General features: G+C 43.4%; 2 protein-coding genes and 1 long non-coding RNA gene across 9 annotated transcripts; 1 reads left to right on the top strand and 2 right to left on the bottom strand.

The window, feature by feature from the left end:
* Window positions 1–94: 94 nt before the first annotated feature.
* On the bottom strand, window positions 95–5,998 carry LOC110527900 (GATA-binding factor 2). Its single transcript, XM_021609501.2, has 7 exons — window positions 5,766–5,998; window positions 4,706–4,828; window positions 2,413–2,649; window positions 1,760–2,263; window positions 1,503–1,648; window positions 1,210–1,335; window positions 95–917 (listed from the first exon to the last, which is right to left on the bottom strand). The coding sequence occupies exons 3-7, from the start codon at window positions 2,624–2,626 to the stop codon at window positions 630–632; spliced, it is 1,278 nt and encodes a 425-aa protein (XP_021465176.2). The 5' UTR covers window positions 2,627–2,649; window positions 4,706–4,828; window positions 5,766–5,998; the 3' UTR covers window positions 95–629.
* Window positions 5,999–10,804: 4,806 nt separating this feature from the next.
* Window positions 10,805–24,383, bottom strand: LOC110527899 (host cell factor 1). 7 transcript variants are annotated; one of them, XM_036983380.1, is made up of 28 exons: window positions 24,201–24,383; window positions 22,882–23,052; window positions 22,007–22,155; window positions 21,737–21,897; window positions 21,387–21,595; window positions 21,186–21,270; window positions 20,933–21,039; window positions 20,537–20,716; window positions 20,073–20,399; window positions 19,740–19,888; window positions 19,465–19,635; window positions 19,085–19,309; window positions 18,562–18,669; window positions 18,239–18,455; window positions 18,021–18,151; window positions 17,513–17,651; window positions 17,171–17,382; window positions 16,678–17,013; window positions 16,098–16,530; window positions 15,876–16,009; window positions 15,396–15,645; window positions 14,919–15,242; window positions 14,729–14,817; window positions 14,482–14,616; window positions 14,214–14,399; window positions 13,766–14,063; window positions 13,579–13,642; window positions 10,805–13,443 (listed from the first exon to the last, which is right to left on the bottom strand). In XM_036983380.1, the coding sequence occupies exons 2-28, from the start codon at window positions 23,045–23,047 to the stop codon at window positions 13,404–13,406; spliced, it is 5,025 nt and encodes a 1,674-aa protein (XP_036839275.1). In that variant the 5' UTR covers window positions 23,048–23,052; window positions 24,201–24,383; the 3' UTR covers window positions 10,805–13,403. The 7 variants fall into 7 exon arrangements, with proteins under 7 accessions (XP_036839275.1, XP_021465173.2, XP_036839274.1 ...); XM_021609498.2 differs by having other exon boundaries at window positions 15,876–16,012; window positions 24,201–24,382; XM_036983379.1 differs by having other exon boundaries at window positions 15,876–16,012; window positions 18,562–18,666; window positions 24,201–24,382.
* Window positions 18,643–22,449, top strand: LOC118965292. The gene is made up of 2 exons (XR_005052591.1): window positions 18,643–18,776; window positions 19,427–22,449. It is a non-coding gene; the product is annotated as an uncharacterized LOC118965292 (long non-coding RNA).
* Window positions 24,384–25,269: the final 886 nt, after the last annotated feature.

Raw genomic sequence — 25,269 nt, 5'->3', positions numbered from 1 at the left:
AGAAAATTTAAATACCATTTACACGTTGAAAACGATAAACGTGTGCCTCAAACCCAGGAATTTGTATAGTAAATAATCAGAAACAGTTTTTTTAATTTTACCATTCATGTTTTATTGTTTATGAGGAGCTTGTAAGAAATTACAAATATAGAAATGTAGCAAATACAAAACAATTCACATTTTAATGCCCTTTCACCTTCAACTAAAATCATAAACATTTGAAAAGGGATATATGGCAACTTTAGTCCACACAATTCGGTACGTATTTACGAAATACAGATAGCTACAAGTTCATACCAGTGTTACCCGTATCAATGATTACAGTGGGAAGTTTAAACTTTACCTTTAAAGTTTTAGTTTTCATAAAAATAGAATATGCCTTTAACAAAATACAATCAAATCCTTCCATAAAAGTTTTTATTTTTTGATCTTGTAAAAATGTGCAGTATTATGTCCAGTGTTAAGACAAGATCAACTTCACACATAAAATAGGAAGGAAAAAAGTATAAATGCATTTATGTACAAGGCATCCATTGCTACAAAGAAGCTATTCCTCAGTAGGCGAGTTTGTGTCTGTACTGTATGTGCTGTATGTTGCCTTTATGGGTCTGAATGTGTCTAGGTCTGTTTCACACCAGTGTGGGCACCATGCCAGTGTTTGGGTGATGGGTGTAAGACAGGCTGACAGACGGGTGCAGGCCGGAGGGTGGGGAGAGGAAGTGAGGGGTGTGGCTGTAGGAGAGCTGTGACCCTGGACCCAGCGAGTAGGGGCCTCCGTGGTCATCGAGGGGGGGACCCTGTGAAAGGTCAGGGTACTGCTCCAACATGGCGCTCTTCTTGCCCTTCTTGTTCTTGTTGGACGCTTTACGGTTTCGTGTTTGGATACCATCTTTCTTCATAGTAAGGGGTCTGTTGACCTGTCAAAAGAGAAGTGTACCTTAATTTCACATACATAAATTAGTACATTCTCTTTCTTATTAACCTGATACTACTATACTACAGGGGGTAGATTAAAAAAAAACTCTCTATTGAGGTTAACATTTAGGGTTTAAGTTCAAGTTTATGTTCAATGACTTGGGTTCAGAATCAGTAGCTTGGGGTTGTGTGGGGTTTTGCCGTTTCAATCACTGAGGAAGTGCTAGCTACAAATGGTAATAGTAGTTCTCTAGCTAATTGAGAACAGTCAATGTATCTTGTTCATTGACTCACGTTGTGCAGCTTGAAGTAGAGTCCACAGGCGTTGCACACAGGCTCACCCCTGGCGTTCCGTCTCCACAGCGTGGTGGTGCTGGTGTGACAGTTGGCACATTGAGTCCCGGCCCGCTTGCTGACAATCTGAAACAGAGAGAGAGAAAGATAAGTCAATTCTGTAGATTAAAGATGAGCTCCAATGTTTATTTGGATTTATTGTTTTTTTCGATCAATTGATTGGCATGTCAAACACCATGGAATTTACAACGGATTATTATCATATCTTATCCGGTCCTTGTGCCATATTATACCAGTCTTTTCTTTGGTCGGATCAGGGGACGATTTTGGCCATTCATCTTATGGTAAAGCCCACAGGCGTTACACAGGTAGTGTCCTGTTCCATCTCGACGCCATAGAGGGGTGGCAGTGGCTCCACAGTTGACACACTCTCTGGCCTCTGCCACAAATCACAGACACACAAATCATTATCTGGAATCCCACAGGACGTTCAGAGGACAGAGTAAAACTACTTAGGTGGGATAGCATGGATATGATGCATGATGCTCACCTGGTGGAGACAGCCTCATCTTATTACGTAGTTTGGGGGAGTAGGAGGAGGGGCTCATCCATGCCCCTGGGGAGGAGTATAGGCCTGCCATTGTGTAGTCCTGTGGAGAGGTCATGTACGAGCTGTAGGGGCCCAGCATGTGTGAATGGGAGTGGGGAGATGGTGTGCACACACTCCCAGCAGCAGAAGTCAGATTCATAAAACTGCTTCCACCACCTCCACCCAAAGGACTCAAGCGCTCGGCCTTCAGGGCCTCCTGAAGCCTGGGACTCTCCTTACCATCCCTACCTGGAGAGGAGTACCCATCTCTGGAGGTGAACGAGGACGTGGCGCTGGAGGCATAAAGGGAGGTTGGGGTGTATGGGTGCAGAGGAGTCTTAGTGAAAGGATTGCTGGTCCAGGTAGAGGATGATGGGTTGTATGGAGAGCTCAGTGAGTGGCTGCCAGGGCCATCCAGCCATTGAAGGTTGCTCAGGAGAGAGGGCGAGGAGTACACCTGGCGAACTGTATGAGAGAGAAGCAGTAGAGGGGCACAGTTGTCAGGGGAGTCCCTGATTACAGAAACTGTGCATTATTTTAAATTCAATATTAATTTACACTATGAAAGGTCAACATAAATGTTTTAAAGTTATGTTATGTTCCTCGCTTCTGACCTGAGCTCTGTCTGTAGCCTGATGGAGCCCTGCTGTGGCTGGGGTTGGAGAAGTAGGAGGGAAGGCTGGTGTAGTCAGTCTCAGGGTTGGAGAAGAAGGACTCTCCCTCCTCTCCTGGAGGTAGTAAGCCAGGCTCTGAGGAGAAGCTGGCCAGGGGATCAGAGCTGAGCAGAGCCGGAGACACCCAGTGAGACTGTTCAGAGGAATCCTCCATTCTTACAGAGATAACCACTAACTCTGAAACAACAGAAAAGATTAGGAGAAACCTAATTATTCCTAGTTGGAACCTGATTAGGAGCTATAGCAACAACCAGACAGTAGCAGCATCTCAGTAGGCTGATGTGAAGTGTTTACAAATACTGTTTTTTGTGAGGCTGCCATTTTAAAGAAACACATGTAACTTCAAGACATGAAGGTCACTCAACAGCAGCAGGTTTTCAAACTTCCCTTTCAAGGATCCTCATTTGACTGTGGCTGAAAGTAGACCCTAAAAATAAATAGGCCTATCTGTAACTACAAACAGTGAACAAACGTTTGCTTACAACCAATGACCTTTATAGGAATTCCTATTTAGGGCTCACAAGTGGGGCAGCAGTCTAAGGCACTGCATCTCTGTGCTAGAGTTGTCACTACAGACACTCTTGTTTGAATCCAGGCTGTATCACAATCAGCCGTGACTGGGAGTCCCATAGGGCGGCGCACAATTGGCCCAGCGTCGTCCGGGTTTGGCCGTTGTAGGCTGTCATTGTACATAACAATTTGTTCTTAACTGACTTGCCTAGTTAAATAAAGGTTAAATGTCAAAACAGAATGTGAGTTCTAAGGAAAGCAAATATAAATGTAGTAATGAAATTGAAAACAGTTCATTAGATGGCAATAATCTAGATGTTCAGCATTTAGATCATTTGATGTAGTTCAGTGACAATTTAGCATAACATAAAGTGCATAAGCCTAGTATAAATTAGTTTATTGTGTAGTGGAGGGTAAACGCAAATAAACACAGTTACCCCCCCTTACAGTTTCCACACTTTTTGCCGAAAAATACACTTAATGTATTGGAAGCGTTACTTTTTTCCCCATGACCGGCGATCACAGTTGTTTGCCCACCTATTTCTTTTTTTTACCACTACATCGGGATCACATTCACTGTAGTGGCTAATTGATTATATAATGTAACAGAGAGTGCTTCTAACCAAAACAAATGATACATCTATGGAAATAACAGAAGTAGTGTCTGCTCTGGAACACACCGTGCACGTTGTCAGTAGTAGAGACAATGTTCACCCATATCTTTATTAACTAGTGATAAGAGGAAAGAGGAGCCTGATAGGGTCTGATAGAGTCTGAGAAAATCAGATAGAGCACATTATTGTCATACTAAATATACCCAGCACCAGTGATGCGACGGAACCCCAACCCTAATCTCATCTGATTAATAGAAATGTGTTGTCGCACAATTACTGCTGACTACCACCCGGCAGACCATACAAAACCACTGTCATGGAACTTCTCTGAATAACAAACAGTGCAGAATAAATCAATGCTATCACTGCAACAACAACAACAAAACAATTTCCTTAATAACCACATTAGGAAAAAAGTGACATTTCACTGTCATATTTGCAATGGAATTTACTCTCGTTTGTATACCAGCCATTATGGCAAAAATAATTAGACGTTACAATAAAGTTGTAACGTAACATTTTTCGAATTAGAAAGTAAATTCATTAAATGAAAATGCTTGATAAATTCACATCCATGAACATCCATGCACCATTTCTCCACAACACATGTTGATAAGTATACTCTTGTCTGTGTAGAAATAATTCAACCATCTACTCATTGACTGTAACTGTAGGATTGCAGTCGTGGTTACCAAAATGTAAAATTATCTAAAGAGGTCATTGCTACTCACCACTACCATCTCACATATGGTTGCAGCCAATCAAACAACTAATGGTCTGGAGTAATACAGAAGGCTAACTTCCACAGGTTTCAGGTAGACACCATTACACTTGTGATCCTCCACTATCATTCAGGCTGATATTGTGAACACTATTAGGAAAAAAAGGTGCTATCTAGAACCTTTAAGGGTTCTTCGGCTGTCCCCAGAGGAGAACCCTTTGAATAACCCCTTCCTACACGTGGTTCTACATGGAACCCAAAATGCAAAAGGGTTCTACATGGAATCAAAAAGGGTTCTCCTATGGGGACAGCCGAAGAACCCTATTAGAACCGTTTTTTTCTAAGAGTGTACAGTGGCACTGTAATGTGACAGAAACGCTGCACCTACCTGAGGTCCTTGTGAAGAGTGGATGTCAAAGGAGAGCAGAGGATGGCCGCAGTACAGGATACCCAGCTAGGTGAGAGATTGAGAGAACACACCACCCTGAGGTTCCAGTGTCTGGATCTATGTCTGTGTGGGCAAATCGCCAGAAGAATAACTGAGGTCTTGTACCCCTCGAAAAAATGACTGAGGTTAACGTTAGAAAGGGAGCGATGGGAGGGGTTAGGAAGAACTCTTTTGAAAGACACACCTCCTGGTCCTGCTATACCAAGAGACATCTAATTTGTCTGCTTGGGTAGACTCACTATAGTCAGTCACAACTACAAATTGTCAGTAAATATATACCCAGAAACTCCTTATAATCATTATATACCTCTGTGTTATTGACAGGAATGGTAAACAGGAACATTTTAACATTATTTGTATACGATTTATGTGAAGGAACTGTTGTATAAAAAAAGGGGAGTTGACGGTATTAAAATGACTTGTGTGTTAATGTGACTTGTTTCAGTTATATCTCGACCAATATCTTAGACTAGTAAGATATCCAAGTCAGCATTTCACTGCCTCCATTAGACTTTTGCGCTTTGGAATCTCTTCTCAGTATTTGCTCCTGAATTACAATCTTTATTGAGTCATGCAGCCAGCTTATAGCAGGGACTGTTTTTGTCTGTTGATGGATATGCATACAATGCAGATAAGACCAGACACACATGGAAAAAGGAGAGGCGGGCATTTAAACAAAGCAAGTGAAAAATGCAAAGAATACATTTCTCTGTGGTTCAGCACAGCTTAGAGTGGAGGACAGTAATGCAAATCGGGAGAGGTGCTTCAATCATGGAGAGAGATATGGTCTGGACACAGGTAGGCTTCAGACAGGCCTCACTCTGTCACAGTCATTTGGTAGTCAAAGCATCCCCCACTTTCCTCCTCCTTTGTTCATTTACAGTTTTCAGGGAAATTAGGAGAGAGTTAGAGAGAAGTGAACCTTTTAATTGCACAAGAAACACGTCCTACTGTAGCTCACTGCCTGTAACTGTCTTTTTTGAAGAAGAACAGACTTTACCTGAACAACTGCTGTATAGTCCCTGTTCCTATAATGGTGGTGAAAGAGAGCATTCAAATACACAATATTCAAATTTGAACAATACTGAGGAAATATACAGTGTTGATTGATGAATGAAGCATTAAATCCAAAGTCGTAGAGATCATTTTCAGCCTTATGGCTCACTCAACGAAAGGGAGAAACATTGAAGATGAGAGCGAGAGGATGAGGTGGTCCTGACTGTGTACAGCTGGGTTTGTGTGAGGAAAGGAGAGTGGTGGAGAGCGGTGGCGAGGGATGTGGCTGGTGGCACTCTGTCAGCGAGCTGCTTGTCTCTGATAAGAGGTTATCAAGATGAAAGGGGGAGGCCAGGAATTACACTGTCACCCAGTAAACACAGAGGAATAAAGGCACCCTGCAAAGCCATGCCACTCATAATACACATGTGTATGAGTGGAAAAAAACATTTACACACACAAATATACATCTCTGTCTTTGCACTGGCAATCGCCGTAAAACACACACACACACACACGCACGCACGCACGCACGCACGCACGCACGCACACACACACACACACACACACACACACACACACACACACACACACACACACACACACACACACACATAAATATATCTGAAACTGAAAAAGTATAACCTATATTATACAGTTAAGCAATTTTATCATAATAGAATTGGTTATACCATGATGATGGGGGGTGCAGGGGACACAGCGGGTGGCCATTGAGGTCAAACCTCCAATTCCCAAGAAACAGTCTTCTTTGTATGCAGTAGTCTTATCTTTACCACACAGAGGCTGCTGAGCCATTCTCAGACACTGGTATACACCCGGGACTACTGTGCCTCCCCCTTTCTCTCTTGCTAACTCTCAGACATGCTGTGTCTCTGTGTACATGAAGTGTGCGCTGTCAGAGAAAAATTGTCTAGGGCATCTACACAGTTATAACAGTAAAAACTGGGATTATTACACAAATAATTTAAAATTATTACTAATGAAATATTTACTCAATAATGGTCAATCACAAATTATAGGTTGGTACCACACCCCAACTGCCAGAAAACCCTGACACACCCCAACATATTTGTGTGTATAAAACTCTAAGCAAGGCTATTGTCAGCGCTTCATCTGATAAATACAAGATATGCGTCTTACACAGGCCCTGGAAGAGAAGGGCACATCTTAGCAACAGCCATATTCACAGAGCTTTGTTTTTAAGATATTTTATTGCAATACAAAAAATTACATAAATATGTGATTAAAATGTTTCACTGCCATTTTGTTGTTGTAGTTCTCCAAGTTGTCATTATTATTCTAAATATAAAAATCAGAACAACAAATATTTGTTATACTGTTGCAAGTGCTTGAAACACCATAACATACCTTTACTGTCTAATTTGATCTTTCCTATTGGAAAATATAAGATCTTTCCTATTTGATACTCTGATAGCCCCCTTTTTTTGTTTTTTTTTACAGATATTGTGATAATGATATCACATGATGAATGTATTTATCAAAGTAAGATCAAATCTTGAGTGTATGATATGATATACCGTCTTGATTAATCCTGGCATTGGTGACGATTTCGATGGTAACAATCACCACACCTTGGAACAGTGAGAGCTGATAGAACTCCTTCCAGAAATCCTTGTGTCAGCCCATATATAACATCATATGACGGACCACCCTCTGGTGAAGGAACTGTTTCATTGGCTGAGGGTCTTTCATTTCAAGTCGTCTTCACTCGATGGTTAATTGGCTTCATTCACTTTCATGTAATTGGCGCCGTCGTTGAAGCACTTGCCAAGGCGCCAGGCTTCTTTCTAGCAGTTTTCTGCACTGGGATGGGATTTAAATGCAAGATTTAAATCTCCAAAAATGTAACGTCCATTGAAAGAAACTTCAGTACAAATTGTTCAAGTCAATAACCAGCTGAATAAATGTGGGCAAAAAAGGAGGAAAATTGTGTTTCGATTTGGGGTTGTGCGCACTGGCAGGAATAGGTTTTACTTCGTGTTGCCCTCTGATAAGAAACAAAGACAAACGTGAGATAAAATCTATAACATATATATATAATTACCTCAGATATTCGATTTCTTAAGTCCTTTAACCAAAGTTGTTGCCATTGTTGAATATGTTTACAGAAAGTGATGGGACATAACATAGCTGGTAAATTAAGACATGGAAAATGTGCACGCAGACAAGTCTGTTTTCAGATAAGATCGGCTACCACACGTCTGAACTCATTACGGAATTGGGCAAACCTAAACCTCGGCAATTCTGCATAAGTCCGAAAAATAATATTAGACAATGCTGGCCAATGTAGGTTAGTCATTATTTATAGTTGCCATATGTGCCCCTTAATGCGACTTTTCTCTGGAAAGGAGCTTGGAAAGGGTAGATCACTTTCTCTTTGGGAATCCCCTCCTTTTTTCTGAGACGCAACATAGGGTCAAATAATGCTACTGTAAAAAAAACGGTGTCAAATTACTATAAAGTTCATAGTTATTCTACAAGGTATTGTTTGTGATAGCACAGTATCAAATAACATTCATATCACAAATGTAATTCATCAATGATAATTGCATCCATATCACTGTTCTGTAAAGTGAACTGTCATATAATTGTGTGTGTGACAGTCCCAAAATGAGATGAAAGGGGAACTCAGGGTGGGGAAATCCTTCTTCATGAACAGATACAGTATGTAAATCATTGCTTCACTAACATGTACCTATCAACCACTGGGACTGACTTTCTCACCAAAGAAGTGAGCCTAGAGGGAAGTGCAGTCATTCTGCAGGTGAGTACTTGTTTGTGGTACTTACTATCTTAATTATGTCCAATCTGTCCCAACACATTCAATAATTGAACAGCTGTTGACATTGGCTGCTAGTGTCTTTTCTCAGCTCATAACAAGACTCATATTAGTCTTCATTCAGATCTGGGACACTGCTGCGGTAGAGAGTTTACAGTCTCTGGGTAAGCCCCTGTATAGGGGCTTTCACTGTTGCCTAACTATGTTTAACATCACGTCAGAGACCTCTTTCTCTGCTCTGGAGGTTTGGAGAAAAGAGTGACCTGACTGACTTTCCATTCATTGTGATACGTAACAAGACTGAGCTGAGCAACAAATGTGATGTTAGTCACTAAACAGTAGGGTACATCTTAATGATTTTCAGTGTTTTTTCCTCATTTTCTCCACTCCTGTGTCGACACTGATCTGATAACACAAGATAGGTGAAACATAGTAGCGGAGGCCCTGACCCAAGGCTAACCTACCAGATATTTGCCTTCACTATACACACACACACTGAAGAAGGTTGACACTGAAACGTGTCTGACTTCACTAGATATTACTTGAGTTATTTCACAATAGTGGAGGTGGAGGAAGATGAGAGGAAGCTACTGCATTGTTAGTGGAAATGTCCTCAGCCTGATCTCTGTAACCATTAAAAAGAGCTATCTGTCCAGAACAAGCTAGCCAATTGGCTTTTCCTTTCTTGTAGATGTGCCGGAAGCAAGCTGTGCTGTGAAGAGATACAGTTGAAGTCTGAAGTTTACATACACTTATGTTGGAGTCATTAAAACTTGTTTTTCAACCACTCCATAAATTTCTTGTAGACAAACAATAGTTTTTGCAAGTCTGTTAGGACATCTACTTTGTGCATGACACAATAAATGTTTCCAACAATTGTTTACAGGCAGATTATTTCACTTATAATTCACTGTATCACAATTGCAGTGGGTCAGATGTTTACATACACTAAGTTGACTGTGCCTTTAAACAACTCGGAAAATTCCAGAAAATTATGTAATGGCTTTAGAAGCTTCTGATAGGCTAATTGACATCATTTGAGTCAATTGGAGGTGGACCTGTGGATGTATTTCAAGGCCTACCTTCAACCTCAGTGCCTCTTTGCTTGACATCATGGGAAAATCAAAAGAAATCAGTCAAGACCTCAGAAAAAAAAATTGCAGACCTCCACAAGTCTGGTTCATCCTTGGGAGAAATTTCCAAACGCCTGAAGATACCATGTTCCAACTGTACAAAAAATAGTACGCAAGTATAAACACCATGGGACCACACAGCCGTCATACCACTCAGGAAGGAGACTCGTTCTCTCTCCTAGAGTTGAACGTTTTTGGTGCGAAAAGTGCAAATCAATCCCAAAACAACAGCAAATTACCTTGGAAAGATGCTGGAGGAAGCAGGTACAAAGGTATCTATATCCACAGTAAAACAAGTCCTATATCGAGATAACCTGAAAGGCCGCTCAGCAAGGAAGAAGCCACTGCTCCAAAACCGCCATATAAAAGCCAGACTACAGTTTGCAACTGCACATGGAGAATAAGATCGTACTTTTTGGAGAAATGTCCTCTGGTCTGATGAAACAAAAATGGCCATAATAGCCATAAAGACCATCGTTATGTTTGGAGTAAAAAGGGGAAGGCTTACAAGCCGAAGAATACCATCCCAACGGTGAAGCACGGGGGTGGCAGCATCATGTTGTGGGAGTGCTTTGCTGCAGGAGGGACTGGTGCACTTCACAAAATAGATGGCATCATGAGGAGGAAAATTATGTGGATATATTGAAGCACCATCTGAAGACATCGGTCAGGAAGTTAAAGCTTGGTCGCAAATGGACAATTAATTTTTACTTGGATTAAATGTCAGGAATTGTAAAAAAAAAAAAAAAAAAAAAAAAGAGTTTAAATGTATTTGGCTAAGGTGTATGTAAACTTCCGACTTCAACTGTAGGTGCACAGTACTGTGAGGGAAGAGCCAAGGGGGACATTGATGTGGCAAAGCCCTTTTCAAATGCAGCCAGGACAGCTTTACAACAGGTGAGCGAGTCAGCGTTAGGTCTCTTTGGGGCTTGCAGTTGTGAAAGTGATGATGACTGCAACCACTAAGACGGGTGTTTATTCAGTAGTTTATTATCCAAACTATGGCATAAAAAAAATGTATCCAACTTTGAATCACTGTGCATTATAGTGCTAGTGTATCAAACTATTCCACAATGACTGGAAATAATGTGATGTTTAACATGTTTATTTTGATGTTAAAAGATACATTACTCCCTACAGTACAAAAAACACACATCGGAAAATACAGGACAATTCCAGATAACCTGCAAACAGCTGGAAGAAACTCACAAGTGTCAGTGCTAAGACCAGCACCTGCCCCACTGTGGGAGGTAAAGTTCTGAAAGACCTCGGCACTGTGCAAAAATAGTGACCCGGTAAAGGTACTGTGGAAGAAAAGGACACATTTGTATACCACATGAAGGGAACTCATTAAATGTAAAAACTTTTTCTTTTTAGATCCTTCAGCTTATGGTCAAACTTAAGGCTTTTACTACTAAAATACACTGGTTGCATGCATGTCTAGCTTTGCTCAACATTCACTGACACGTACAAAATCATGGATGTATATGAAACAGTGGTTTCACTATAGAAATAAATCAGGATAATCTGGAGACTAAGGTGATGCCCAGAGAAGAAATTAAACCAAGATGCAAGTACTACAATCTCAAGAGGTAACACGTTCTCCCTTGACTTCACTTGGTCTCTGGTCATTTCCATTCTGAAAACTCTTTTCACTAACTACTGAATAGTCATGTCCACTCCAAGATTTCCCTCTTTATAAAACTCTGTGTGATTTATCCTGAAGACAAATGTTTCGGTAATGAACCTTGCTGTGTTTCAGACTTGCAAATCTGTTAAATAAATGCAAGTCATAGCAATTGAATCAGGGACAGTTTCTTTTGCAAGTCTAGACACAAAAGGCAAGTGAGAGATGACCAACATGTAAAAACATTTTGGTACAGGTAATTATATAAAAATGCCAAGATGTTACTTTATTCTTGCTCTGGAACAACTAATTTACAAGCGAGTCCAAACTCTGCCTATGCTTCTTCCTTCCCACCAAAACATCCCAATTTAAAAGGTATACTTTTCACAATTAACTTGCACACCTCACCTCTATAGTTGTTCAAATAAGAACCTAAAAAAAAGAAATGTAAATTGGATTTGGTGGTTCCTAACAGTTTAAGGAAAGAAAATCTACCACTATAATTTTTCTGTCTAACACAAGGATCACCAACTCGATTAAGCCGCAGGCTGATTTTTTTTCTTGAGAGGTTGGTCGCGAGGCCGGAATATAATTACAAAAAAATGTGTAGACTGCAAATTGACCGAAAGAAGCCCAACCAGATATGACTAAAACATTGCTACATGTGTATACAATCACATCTCTATTATGCATGGAAATACTTCGGAACAGAATTCCTAAATTAAAAATCACTTGGAGCTGATTTCCTGATGTTTTTACAGTGTTATGTCCAACAACAAAAATATACTCTTTGGGGAGGGGGGGGGGCTAAACGTGGGCCGCCAGTTAAGGATACCCGTTCTAAAATAAATGTGTGGGGAAAGAGGGAAGGAGTATGAGAACTGATCAGGTTTTTCCTTCAGTCATTCATTTTCCATGTTTGGCATACACACAGTGATACAAGCATTGAAAGATGTGGTTAACAAAGTAAAAGCACTCCTCTCCCTGGGTCTGTTTCAAATTCCCTTCAGTCCTATTACATCTGGGGACCTAGTCAGAACAAATACAAAAAAAAGTCTTTATTTTTCATACCCTCTGATACAACATACAACTGATCGAACCAGGATTTAAAAATATAGTGGCTACTTCAGCACTGCCATCCGTCTTCCCACCAACACTTGAAAACAATGGAGACGAACAATAGTAAACAAAACAAAAAAAAATAGTTGACGTTTTAAAAATGCAGTGACAAGGAAAAGCTTAAAAAAATACAAAAATAAACTACACAAATATCTTCTGCATCAGTGCTTGCTAATTTCTGGGGAAGATTTTTGCAAGATGTGTGTGTGTGTGTGTGTATGCTGCAAGTTTCAGTCCTAGAAAAGTCGGTCTCACTACATATGTTTTCCTTCGTCATTCGATTCGTTGTCCTCTTCATAGCACCAGACCTCAGTTCTCATCTCAGGGGAAAAGCACACTGATGAGATTACTAGGAGACTGGAATCCAGTATGATATCTGAATCGATTGGTTTCTTAAATTAAGCACATTTCTCCTTGAGGGAAAAATAACCCCTTTTGTTTGTTTTCCCCATTTTGATTGTTCCTCCCATCTAAACGAACACCACCACTGCCTCTTGTTCAGCACATCCTCAAACTGTACATCAGCTCGTGTAGTCTCTCACTACACCCCCCCCCCCAAAAAAAATAACATTAAGCTCAGGCCGGCTCACAGCTTGTGAAGCTGTAAATGTTTCTCTACAATTGCTGAACTACTGAAAGTAGCCAAAAAGATGTATAATAAAAGTAGCTAGAGAGAAAAAAAAACAAAAAAGTGATGAAGTAAAAGCTATAATGTGCTTTTTAAAATGTGTGTTGCTCTAGAAATAGTGGGACAAATAGAAAAAGGGTCTTGCCTACAGAACCATATCTCTTATTGACTTCCATCTAGGGTTTCTGCTGCCATTTTGTTTATGTTGCTGGCTAGATGTAGGTTAACTTGAGAATGGGGTGAAGTCAGGATGAGAATGGAGGGATCAGTCTTCCTGGTCAAAAAGGACAGCGGGGGGTGTCATCTGTGTAATCTCACGGGTCCGTTCTTGCTTTCTTTTGACCAGCAGCCTTACTGCAGGGGCAGACAGAAAGCAAAACATTTATTTAAAATAATTTGCCATTGTTGAGGAAAATATTCATCCACAACCAGTTAGTGATGATAATGTCTGTGGAATGTAGGCTAGATTAGATGGAACCAGGTACTCACGCATCAGGAGAGGAAACGGGTCTTTTTGGGGCAAGTTTTGCCGAGGCTCCATCTTTGCTGGACTCTAAAAAAAGGGAAAATCCATTAAAGAGAAACCGTACTTACACACTTAAAAACAAGTACAACCATAATTAGAGACGCTGCTCCCTTTGGCTGAACAGCAGAATTTAAATGAACGTTTACCCACCTTGCAGCCATCGGACTTGTGTGGCAGGGCCGTAGCCCTTCTCGTTGCGCGCAGCTATGCGGAAGATGATGGCGGGCTTGGTGGTGTAGTCTATGTGGGCATTGGAGAGGCTGGAGGACTGCACCAAGCAGGAGGGGTTGGGCCCACAGTACACCCGCATGAAGGCCAGCTGGGCTGGGGTGGAGGCTTTGGGCTCAGCTGTCTGGGTGCTCTGGATGGCCAGGTACACAGAGTACTCAATGATCTTCCCTGATGTCACAGAGGGAGGCTCCCAGGTGAGGTGGGCACCATCTGGGCTCTGAGAGGGAAAGATGGAACCGTTGTTTTAACGCAAAACCAGCAGAAAAACAATCCATATTCCATCAAGACTAGAAAAACTACAACCTCTGATTATTTGTCAAGGGTAACCTAAAACAGTAATTGTTCCGTGACTAGTTTGCAGTTTTACCTTGCTAATTTTGATGGCACAAGGTGCTCCAGGGAAGCCTGGTAAACAGGTCTTAAAAGCAGATATCTCTGAGAAGAAACCACGACCACAAGCGTTGATACCAGCGACACGGAACTTGTAGGCTGTGCCAGGCTGCAGCTCCATTTTCTTCATCTGGTTATAGTCTGGGATGGCACCCGAGTCATCCTACAACACACACATCGTTAGTGCTGCACTGAACTCTGATCTCAAAGCCATAAAAAGGCATGAATCCAGCTTTGAGTCTTACCTCCACTTGAGAATCTTCCTCTGGGATGAAGAAGTGCGTAACCACCATGTTTGTCACCTTGACGATGCCAACGTCAAACCACTGGTTCTCTTTTTTTACAAGAGTCTTGATAGGGGCTGGTTGAGGGTTTAGCTTCTGTATATGTCCGCAACATAAAAAGGGAGTTAAAGCATGTTGTGCCATTCAACATTCCTCTCAAATTCTGATCAAACAGGCAGGATATAAGCAGGACATTATGGGTACTCACCCCACCCTCAATGCCATTGGCCACCTCTGCTACAGCAGCTTGCAGCTTGGCTGGACTGGCAACAGAAAATGTGCTTGAGGGGGCCAGGGCTGCAAGGGGACAAGATGGAGAAGTCGATTTAAGACCTAGAAAAACTATTAGTAAGAACAAAGAATTACACTCCTAAAAGAGAATTTAAAGAAATACTTACTCTCAGTGGATGTGCGCGGGAGCAGTGATGCCACAGCGCTGGAGACAGCTGCAGCCATCTCGGGGTGTCCGTTGCTCTCAGACGCAGGGTCGTTGAGGCTGTCTGCGGGGGCAAGGCCCTCAGTGGGTAGGGCCTGGGCATTTCCTTGCTGCTGGGCCTGGGCCTGGGCCTGAGCCTGGGCCTGAGCCTGGGCCTGGGCCTGAGCCTGGGCCTGAGCCTCCTGGAGCTGGTGCTGCTGCTGGACCAAGGCTGCCAACTCCTGCTGGGTCAGGACGATGGGGATTGTGATGGCCTGCTGTCCGGTCGAGCCAGAATCACCCTCGTCTATACATGCAGAGGAACGCAGTTTGATTGTGAGATTGTTACAGTTGGGGAGCGGTTGTCTTCACACACATTTAAAGTCTTTTAAGATGAATCCATTTATCATCTACCAACAATTGCCTGGTAATACACTGCCAATCTGTGGGCCATACTTACTCATGACTGCCTGCTGTGCTGCCTGGAGGACTGCCTGAATGGCCAGGGCCTGGGCCTCCTCTGTGGCTGCAGCCTGCGCCGCTGCGGTCACAGCCAGCTCCTCTGCAGACAGACCTGTCCCCATCTGTCCCTCTGAGAGCTCTGGGGACAGCCCAGTCTCCATAGCTGTCTCTCCCCCCTCCGTGGCCGCGTCTGTCTGCATGGGCTCTTCTGTGGAACCCGCAGCACCCTCAGTGATCGACAAAATGGACTGGAGATAAAAAGGGTAGAAATTAATGAGTGCAAATTCTCAAAATGGACAAGATGAATCAATTATTTCCATACATTATTGATTTTGGGCATTAGTTGCTGATAATTTGCCTAACCATGCCAGTGAGTAATTCTGAACTAAACTCTTACACTAGCAATTCCACAATTGTTATGCTATCAGTAGAGTATAGACTGTCAAAGCATTGTTAGTTCAGTTAGGGGTTTCTTTACAGGCACTGAGGGCCCCGGGGCTGGTGTGGACTGAGTCACAGTAGTGATGGCTCTGCTCTGGATGGTGGCTGGGGTTGTTTCTGATGCAGTGGTGGAAGGAGTCTCTGTACTGCTGGTGGCACTGTCTGCTCCATCTGCTGTAGGAAACACATGGCATTAAATATAGCCCTAAACATGAAAATAAAACCATAAAAAAAAACAGTATCTATTCTAACAGTATACCTGTGGCAGTAGTTGCCGTGTTGGTGGTGCCAGTCTCGTGGGTTTCACAGGGGGGGTTGGAACACACCCTCTGCGCCATCCCTGTCTGGTTCCCGGCCATGTTTGAGCTGGCCTGGGACGGGGTGCTGGTGGTCCCAGTTTCGTGAGTCTCGCAGGGTGGGTTTGAGCACACTCTCTGCACAGTGCCAGTCTGCCCATTACCCATGCTGGACAAGGACTGAGTGGCAGTGTTGGTTGTGCCTGTTTCATGTGTCTCGCAGGGTGGGTTTAAGCACATCGTAGAGCCCACGGCTGGCTTGGGACTCTGCACAGTTCCGGTCTGGGCTGAGCCCATGTTGGAGCATGCCGTGGTGGGGGTGAATGTGGTGCCGGTGCTCAGGTTCTCTGGTCCCTGGTTGCCTGTGGCGGTTCCGGGGGAAGAAGAGGTGGTCGTCTGAGGGGGAGAGGACAGAGATAGGGGGTGAGAAGATGAGCTACTCTGGACAGTGCCCATTTGTTTAGACCCCATGATGGAGTGGGTGATGGTTGAGGTGTTAGTGGTGCCCATCTCGTGGGTCTCTGATGGAGGGCTTCTACACACCCTCATTGCCCCGCCCATGTTGGTGGAGGCGGTCGTTGTGGTGTTGGTGGTGCCCGTCTCGTGGGTCTCACAGGGGGGGTTGGAGCAGACCCTCTGCACCCCACCTATATCGGAGGAGGCTGTGGTTGCGGTGTTGGTGGTTCCTGTTTCGTGGGTCTCACAGGGGGGGTTGGAGCAGACCATGGTGACAGTGCCAGGGACATCCCCGACCTCAGTGGAAGAGGGCTGCTCAGAGGTGGGGGAGGCCAGGAAGGACACAGGCAGGTCCTGCACTGGCTGGGCCTCAACCCCGCTGGGGGTGGTGATGAGAGTCACCTGGGTAGGCTGGTTTGCTGACTGCAATGAGAGCACATCAGGTATTGATTATGATGGAGAAAACCCAATCAAAAAGTTCTCCACATTGTACAGCATGACATTTCATGTCCCAATTCTCAAGAACATAATTCGAGCTATAGCTACATATCTGTATTAAAGAATAGCACAGTCGGCTTACCATGGTGGAAGCGGAAAGGGTAGTAGCTGTGGTCAGACTGGTCTGGGCTGCTGACACAGTGATGGCAGTGGGGTTGATAACTTGGCTGGACAGGGTGGCAATGGTGCCAAGGGTGGTGATTGGAGTTGCCAGAGAGGCATTGGCACTGGCTACAATGCTCCCTGCCAGACTGGAGGAGACTGTCCCTGTGACAGTCCCCAGGGTGGTGACACCTAGGGGAACGAACAAAGTACTAACTCAACAAGGGGCAGACAGCTGGAACTATGCGTGATTTTGTTTTTAGCCGCATACTTATGAATTGAACAGACAGCACCTGTTTAATTCTGAAAATGTTATCCATACCAGTTGTTCCCTTGACGACCAGTGTAGTTATATTGGGCTTGACAGAAGACATCGTGACCGGGGTGACGAGTCTGACTCCACCCATGGGTACAGTGCGCAGAATGGTGCCAGGTTGGCCCGGGGCTCCCTTCAAAACCACCTATAAAAACCAAGGGGGAGGTAAAATAATATAATTGAGAAGCTAGGGGGCACTATTACACTCTTCCACTGGGGCAAGACATTTGATACAGCTATTGGTAGCACTAATCATCAGAGAAGATTAAAATATAGTCCCCAGAGGTATGCATGCATTTCAACTGCTCCAAACACTGCTGTACTTAGTCGTATGATATTTATCAATTGTAACTAAATATAAAATGCCATGTGACATTTAAAAGTTAAAAAAGGCACCAATGTCAAAACTGAAACATCTCAAATTGTTTTACATAGCCTATAAATATTATGCATAAACATATCATATATGCATATTCTACAAGAGGTTGTAAGGGTCATCATTTCTGTGAGGTACCTGTGTCAGCCCTTGCTGGCCAGTTGCAGTACCAAGCTTGGGCATGGTAGTGATGATTTTGCCTGGAGTGCCAGTGGTCATCATCTTGGTGCTGATGATGGTATAGGGCGTCTTCCCTGTGCTGCTGGTCACTGTTAGCAACAAAACAAACTGTCAGCATATGGTCCTCTTGTATCGTGCTGAATTGTCCCTGAAACATGAAGCCAGTGGGTTCTGACCTGTGGCTCCAGGCTGGGTCATAATAGCAGACATAGGGATGGTCTTGATGATGGTGGTGCCCTGTTTGGTTGTGGTGGGCGACATGCCGCTGATGTTCAGGATGGTGGGTTTGTTCCCGGTTCCTCCCGCCTGGGATGTGGTGATGATGGTGGTGGGCTTGCCGTCCGCTGAGGTCACCAGCTTCAGTATGGTGCCGGCAGGGAGAGAACCCTTGGTCTACAGGAGACAAAGTGGATTATGAACATGATCAACTGAAAGCAGGCTGAGCCTGCCCCTGGAGTTTTAGCTACCTCCTCCTCCTGCTCTCATGCAGATAGCTGACCTGTATGAGCTGTGTGAGAGGGTTAGTGGAAGCCTGGCCTGTAACAGCCGATGTCTGCACTGGCTTGGTTTGTACCACAGACATCATCTTGCCAAGGTTGGAGATCTGCTGACATAGGAGAGAGACTAAAGTTTATGAGTCACCAGAAAACATCACAGTATTTGGCGCCAGGAGATCAGTGTCATGTGGACAACTGAAAGGAGTACGGCTGAACTGTGAGTACAGCCAATCTAACTGACCCTGACAGTCGTGCAGATCTATGAACTCAAGCTGTTCCTTATCTTGGAGGTTTCCACAGCCACATCTTCTATCACGGGTTCATGTCTAGGCCATATAAGATTCATCTGATACGTGTGGGGGACAACAACAAAAAACTAGCCAAAGTGTGAAACTATTTCTCAGTTCACAGCATGCATATCAAATTCTTAAGGAGCGAGATCTTGTATAAGGAGAGACATTTCTCACAACCTTCTGCCTGTATTCCCTCCCCTCCGTGTCCTGTAAGACTGCCTAGTTCTCTCACCAAAGTGCCGCTGCCTCCCATTGTGAGGGGGCTCTTGACCAGGGTGATGGTCTTGGTGACTCCTCCCACCATGGTGGTAACCACCTGGTGTTGCTGGGCTACGGTAACCGTGCCCGACTTGTGCACAGTGATGATAGGTCTGTTGGGCGAGTTGGGTGACGATACGGTCGCTGTGCCCACCTGAGCTGCAGCTGTCTTCAGCATGCGAGTGGCTGGGTTACTAACCTGGAAGTAGAAAATACAAACTGTGTTACGGGTGTAAATTCTAAACTGGGCCATGACAGAGACTACCTGACAAACCCATACATTCTGCCATTGAGTTTAATATTTTTTTTTTTACAGACTGATATTTGATGAGTCTTACCATGAGAGGGTCTTACCATGAGAGGAGATGCCATTTTGACTGTGGTGGAGCCAGCCATGGTTTTGACAAGGGTGGCACCTGCTGGAATGTTGAGTACAGTGCTTGAAGAGGGTGGGATCTTCTGTGTGGCTGCTGCAGCTGCAGCCAAAGCTGCCATGCCACTCATCTGAGGGCTGCTGCCGACTGGCTAAAAGAAAAACAAACAGTCCTGAGTGAGACAATACTCTTGGCATTACTCTCGAGACAACTTTTTATCCTTGAATAACAAAACCATTTCACAATTGTCCATACTGTTCCTTGGGCAGTCTGGGCAGGAACAACCATGCGAACTCCTGGAAGAAGTGATGTCACAGTGACAGGGGATTTCCCAGCCTGGTTGGGTCGCACAGTGACAAGGGAGGTACCCGTGCCAGATGGAGGCGCTGCAACCTTCAAGATAGCTGTCAAAACAACAGAAAACCTGCTCAGTATATAGAGCCTTTGAGGTCTGCTTTTTACATACCACTTGGTATACGGTTATCAAAATACAATGGGCTGTAAAGATGAACAATGAAAACTGTGACAATTGTCCATAAAATGGTACAAACAACCTCCACTTAACAAGTAGGACATCCATGGTTTTACCTGGCCCATGAGCTGTGGAGGCAGCCAGCGGGCTTCTGGGAATGTTGGGAAGGATTGTAGGGGAAGAAGCCTGGGGCACAATAGTGATACCTGTGTGTGGTAGGTTCTGAGCAGAGGGAGCAGCTGTGGCTGGGCCCTTAGGCAAGTTCCCTTGCAGAGAGGTGGCGGCATTGAGGGCCGGCGAGGTCACAGCAGTGGCAGCAGGAATGTCGTACTTTTGTAGCTGCAGCAGATAGGTGTCTGCAGTGGACACAGCGCCCCAGCTTACCTCCAGGGAGTTGGTGTTGGCACGGACTAGCTGCACTCTCGAGGGAGCATGTGGCCTCTCTGTAACCAAAACATAAAATGGTCACATATCTTATAAGCAATCAACAGAAGCAGAGAAAGCCTCACAAAGAGCACAGTTGAGCAAATACTGTGGGCTTGCTTTACCAGAGTAAATGAGCAAATAGGAGTTGACTCACCTGTTTCAAGGTACCAGAGGTCTTTACAGCAGACTTGGTTGTTCCATGCTTTACGGTAACCGTCACGGCCACTCCAGACATACAACCTAGAGTTGATGGCCACAGAGCAATGTCCTGCCCGGGCCCTTGGGATATTGTCCTCCAGAGTATCCATCACCACTGATTCCCAGGCCATGGAGTCTGGGGTAAAAAGAAACATGAGGTTTACATTTTATTTTTTGACAGTAATATAACTTGACCACCAGGTGACACTGCCATTTACCAATGAATGTTCACTCAGACTGAGTTTGTTGGAGTCGATCAATTCATAATACACAAATCAAATCTAGAGAAACAATCAGTGTGTACGGTTTGATGCAAGTAGTAGCACCAATAACTGAAAACGGAGAGACGAACCAAGATTTAGGCAGGCCAGTGTGTTTGTGCACTTCCATTCCTTCTCATGTGTGGCCACCTTCACATCATCCATAACCAGGGGAACCCATCCCCCAAACACAAACATCCTACAATGAGGTAGACAAAGAGATGAGAATCAAGCAGTCATCAAAAATAAGCTACTGCAGAGAGATTTAACCAATTGTTATTCCAGAGATCTAAATGATCATAATATCATTTTTATAATTTCAACAGGTATTCAGGGAGATCTCACTTGTTTGTGATGGTGGTGGCAGAGTGAAGACTCCTGGGCAGAGGTGCTGTGCCATTCACTGATGGCTTAGTCCAGGTCAGGGTGTCTGCAGACAGAGCAGGATAATTTAGATAATACACAGACTAGACTAATTTATGCGAATAAGAGACAAAGAGTGATTATATACAATAATATGGTAATACTGTTAACTCAGGAGCCTACCGATGTCAAGTGTCCATAGATCTCCCAGACGACAGCCACTCATCCCTCCATAGATGATCAGGCGAGATTTCTTGCTGTCCTTTTCTGTGTACACTACAGCAGTGTGGCTCTCGCGAGGAGGTGGCAAAACACCATAAGTAATTGGTATATCCCAGCCCACAACACTGGAGCCAGCACGAAGCTCCAAGGTGTACAGATCATTCAGGTATCTAGTTACAAAATAGAGATTTCAGTCAGAAAGTATTTCGAATTGCTTACTACAAAATCTCTGTTTGCTTCCATTCCACAGCATAATCTATCCCATTACCCCACTGGTCACATTTCACATCTCCTTCTTAAGGCATCTGTACCTGGGGATGTTGTTTTTGGGGTCCTCGCTGTCATTAGCCAGTCCTCCAAACAAGTAGCACTTGTTACCCACCAGCGAGAAACTGTGGCCAAGTCGAGGACAGGGAGGCGGGCCATTTTTGGGAGTCTTAGCTTTCAACTTTTTCCATTCCCATCTGCTGGCCTGAACAAAAAAAGCATATGCAAAAGATGATAGCATGCTGTAATCCATTTACCCCTGGCTTTAGCTCTACCACTGTTATAGCAAGAATGTGGTGTAAGCATCCCATTACCTGTAGCTCATAAAGATCATTGCTGTATTTTCCATATTCCACCATTCCACCAAACACCAGAAGCCGGGTGCCATCACAAACGAAACCATATGCAGCACATCCAGGGGGAATATCACCACGAACCGCAGGGATAAACCATTGGTTTGTTGCTAGATTAAATAGATAGAGGTTAGTCTGTGTATAGACAGGTAGACATTGTTGGGTGGTCAAGTGCTGGGTAGGCCTATGATGTGAAGCAAATGCTCTTTTGAGTAAATATTTACTCGAGCATGTTCCAAGCATCTCTGACAAATGTAGCCTGCATCTTCTTGTTTGAAAGTGTCACATGAGAAGTGTATGTTCTATGCATTGTACTCTTATCTGCATAACCCAAATTTCAACTGTAACGTCATTGCGCTCTCAAAAACATAACATATAATAATAATAAAACACTTATAACTGTGCATGTTGACTACATAAGTGTTTCTTTGGAACAAAATGTTGAAATAACTACATTTGTAACTCGGGACAATATCAGTACAATAAAGTGAACAGAAATTGAGTGCATCCAATAATTGAGTGTTCAAAACAGTGTCGTCCATTTTATTTTAGCGCGCCATTTTCATTTGTGCGCTTTCCGTTCTTTACCACCAGGCGGCGACAGTTTGTCAGGTAATGTCAGACTACATTTCTCTAAGTCTGATCTCCAGCACACTACACAAAACAGGCTGCTGACAACAGCGGGCGAATGCAACATATAGAGGGGCCATCGGATTAGAAGAATAAACAAGTATAGTAGAATGACGCATCTCCTACAGTAATTGCTAATATCAAATAAATTAGTGTATGGAGAGTTGACAATATGCAGATTCGGCTGCATGGTGAGGTTATCTTACCTGTGTTGTAGACATGCAACTCATCCACAATTCCTTCATTTCCTCCTCCAAAAACAACCATCAATTCCTTTATAGCAACTGCTCTGTGACCATGTCTGGGCCGAGGGACAGGGCCAGACCATCCCAGTACCCGCTTCCATCGTGGCTGTAGAGCTGAACCAGTCATGTCCTCTTCAGGGGAAAAAAGGGTTGTTTAAACAAAAAAACGAGAACTCCAAAGCAAGATTGATGACGAGTTCTGATCAAGTCTATTGATACTTGCGAAGTGAGGATAAAACTATGACAAATTGTGCAGAGTGAAAACTGCAGGTGCAATCGAATGTTGGGCCCAAACCCGATGCATTGATAGCGTGCATTTGAAAAAAATAATATTGTAATTGTAAACTCCAGGGAAGTCGCCATTTTCCTGACGTTTCGCAAAAAGCCGGCAATTATAATAATGAATTATGATACACCTAATAGCTACTCACTCTAAAGATAAAAATGTATTCGACATCACAACTCAAAGCATAGAAGTTATATTGCGCGTCCTTAGATTTTTTTTATACGTTTGCATCTTGCAGTTAAAGCTTTGAAGCAACCCTAAAGTGCCACTATGGGAGCCGCCATCTTGTTTAACAACCAAACAAACCTCCGCCAGTCTGAAAAATGGCGGAAGAGAAGACAAATGAAAGACATACGTGTTTTAAATTAAGCTTTAACCTACTGCTTCAACAAGCAGGTGTACTAGCCATATCCCACTACAGTCATATTACTAAATATGTGTATCAAGTGTACCACTAATAATACACGAAAAGCATTTGCAATTAGACCCGTTTGTGGATTGCGATTTTCACGCTTCTCTGGGAGTCGCCATATTTGTCACATTCATTCAATCTATCGCCGCTTCTGCTTACAATTGTATACATCTTTCAAGTGGAATCGAATGTAATTTCTCAGATGCACAATACCACGTGAAATCTGAAACTTTCACAACACATCAATTAGAAACCCGCGCATGCACTACAGAGTTATGGCTAATAGACTATCGTAGCCAGCAAACTCACAATGTTAGCATGGCAGGCTTATTAGCACAGCGTCCTTTACCAATTACATACAATAGTTAGATACATATAAATGCATTATATAGCCAGTGTAATGTAATTCAATATGTAACATTTCAAATAAAGTGTTGTTATTTATCATGCCGTCTCTGGAATCAGCCATCTTTTCGAAAATCGGCCTACTTTCAAGCTCCCTCAAGAAAAATGGCCGTACAGTTCGCCACAACAAAACACCTATATTTACAAAATCTGACATCCATAAGACATATTACTTACTTCTTTCGGTGTACTATTTCCAATAAGACGATTTGGGTGTCTACTCATGAATCACTAGCCCAAATTCATTCGATTTGCGAAGAAGTATTCCCTCTCATGCCTGCCTGGAAGCTGCCATCTTCTTGACAACCAAAAGGGGAGGAAAACAGCATTTGGCGTCACCCAAAACAAACATGGCGACTGGTATAGAACCGCTATCAATTAATGCACATTGGACTTAGATAAACGTGCGTTTTGACTTCAAAACAACCTACACAATTCAGTGTAATATCTTTGAAATGGGCATTTACATTTGGACATCAAATATTTAATTTAGTTCGTTGGAAGTTATCCTACTTGCACGGGCTACATTGTCCCTTAATAAAGATGGCGATGCACACATATTTCAGTTTAGTACACGATTAAGCATATATAAGAGTTGTGCTATTTATGTTATCTAAATAACTTAAATAACAAAGCACATAATAAACTAGAATTATGAACATTTTGTTTTGGGGGACTTTACAGTCCCATTCAACACCCACTGCTAATTGCCACGCCCCCACTTTCAATAAAGCGACAGTGCGGTACCGAATTTTGGCGTATCTGAATGTCGCATTGAATGTATGGACGAAGGCATCAACAAGGTAAATAGCCTGTCCTACAGGTACGCAGTAAGCCATATCAAGACAGTCACTTTAATATTGCAAAAAGGCAATTCGCACTTCTTGTCTGTATGCAAAGTAACATATGAGGGGGATACAGGATAGGCTACGCACGCATATCCTGCATGGGAAAATTCCAGACCCAAAGCACAAGACTGGCCAATGGACATGACTCTTTAGCTTAAATAGCTTAAAGGTGCTTAAAATTCATTTTGATAAGTATTTTTTCTCTCATTGCTAACTACCAGGACGTTTGAAAACACAGGCTGAGGCCTCCCGAGTGGCGCAGCGGTTTAAGGTACTGCATCGCAGTGTTGTGGCGTCAATCCCAGGCTGTGTTATTACCGACCGGGAGTTCCATAGGGCTGTGCACAATTGGTCCAGTGTCGTCCGGGTTAGGGGAGGGTTTGGCCGGGGGATTTACT

This window comes from Oncorhynchus mykiss, chromosome 7, assembly GCF_013265735.2.
Source record: "Oncorhynchus mykiss isolate Arlee chromosome 7, USDA_OmykA_1.1, whole genome shotgun sequence".
NCBI classification, from domain to species: domain Eukaryota; kingdom Metazoa; phylum Chordata; class Actinopteri; order Salmoniformes; family Salmonidae; genus Oncorhynchus; species Oncorhynchus mykiss.
The sequence above is the reverse complement of the archived record's forward strand: the minus strand, read 5'-3'. Positions and strand labels throughout refer to the sequence as shown.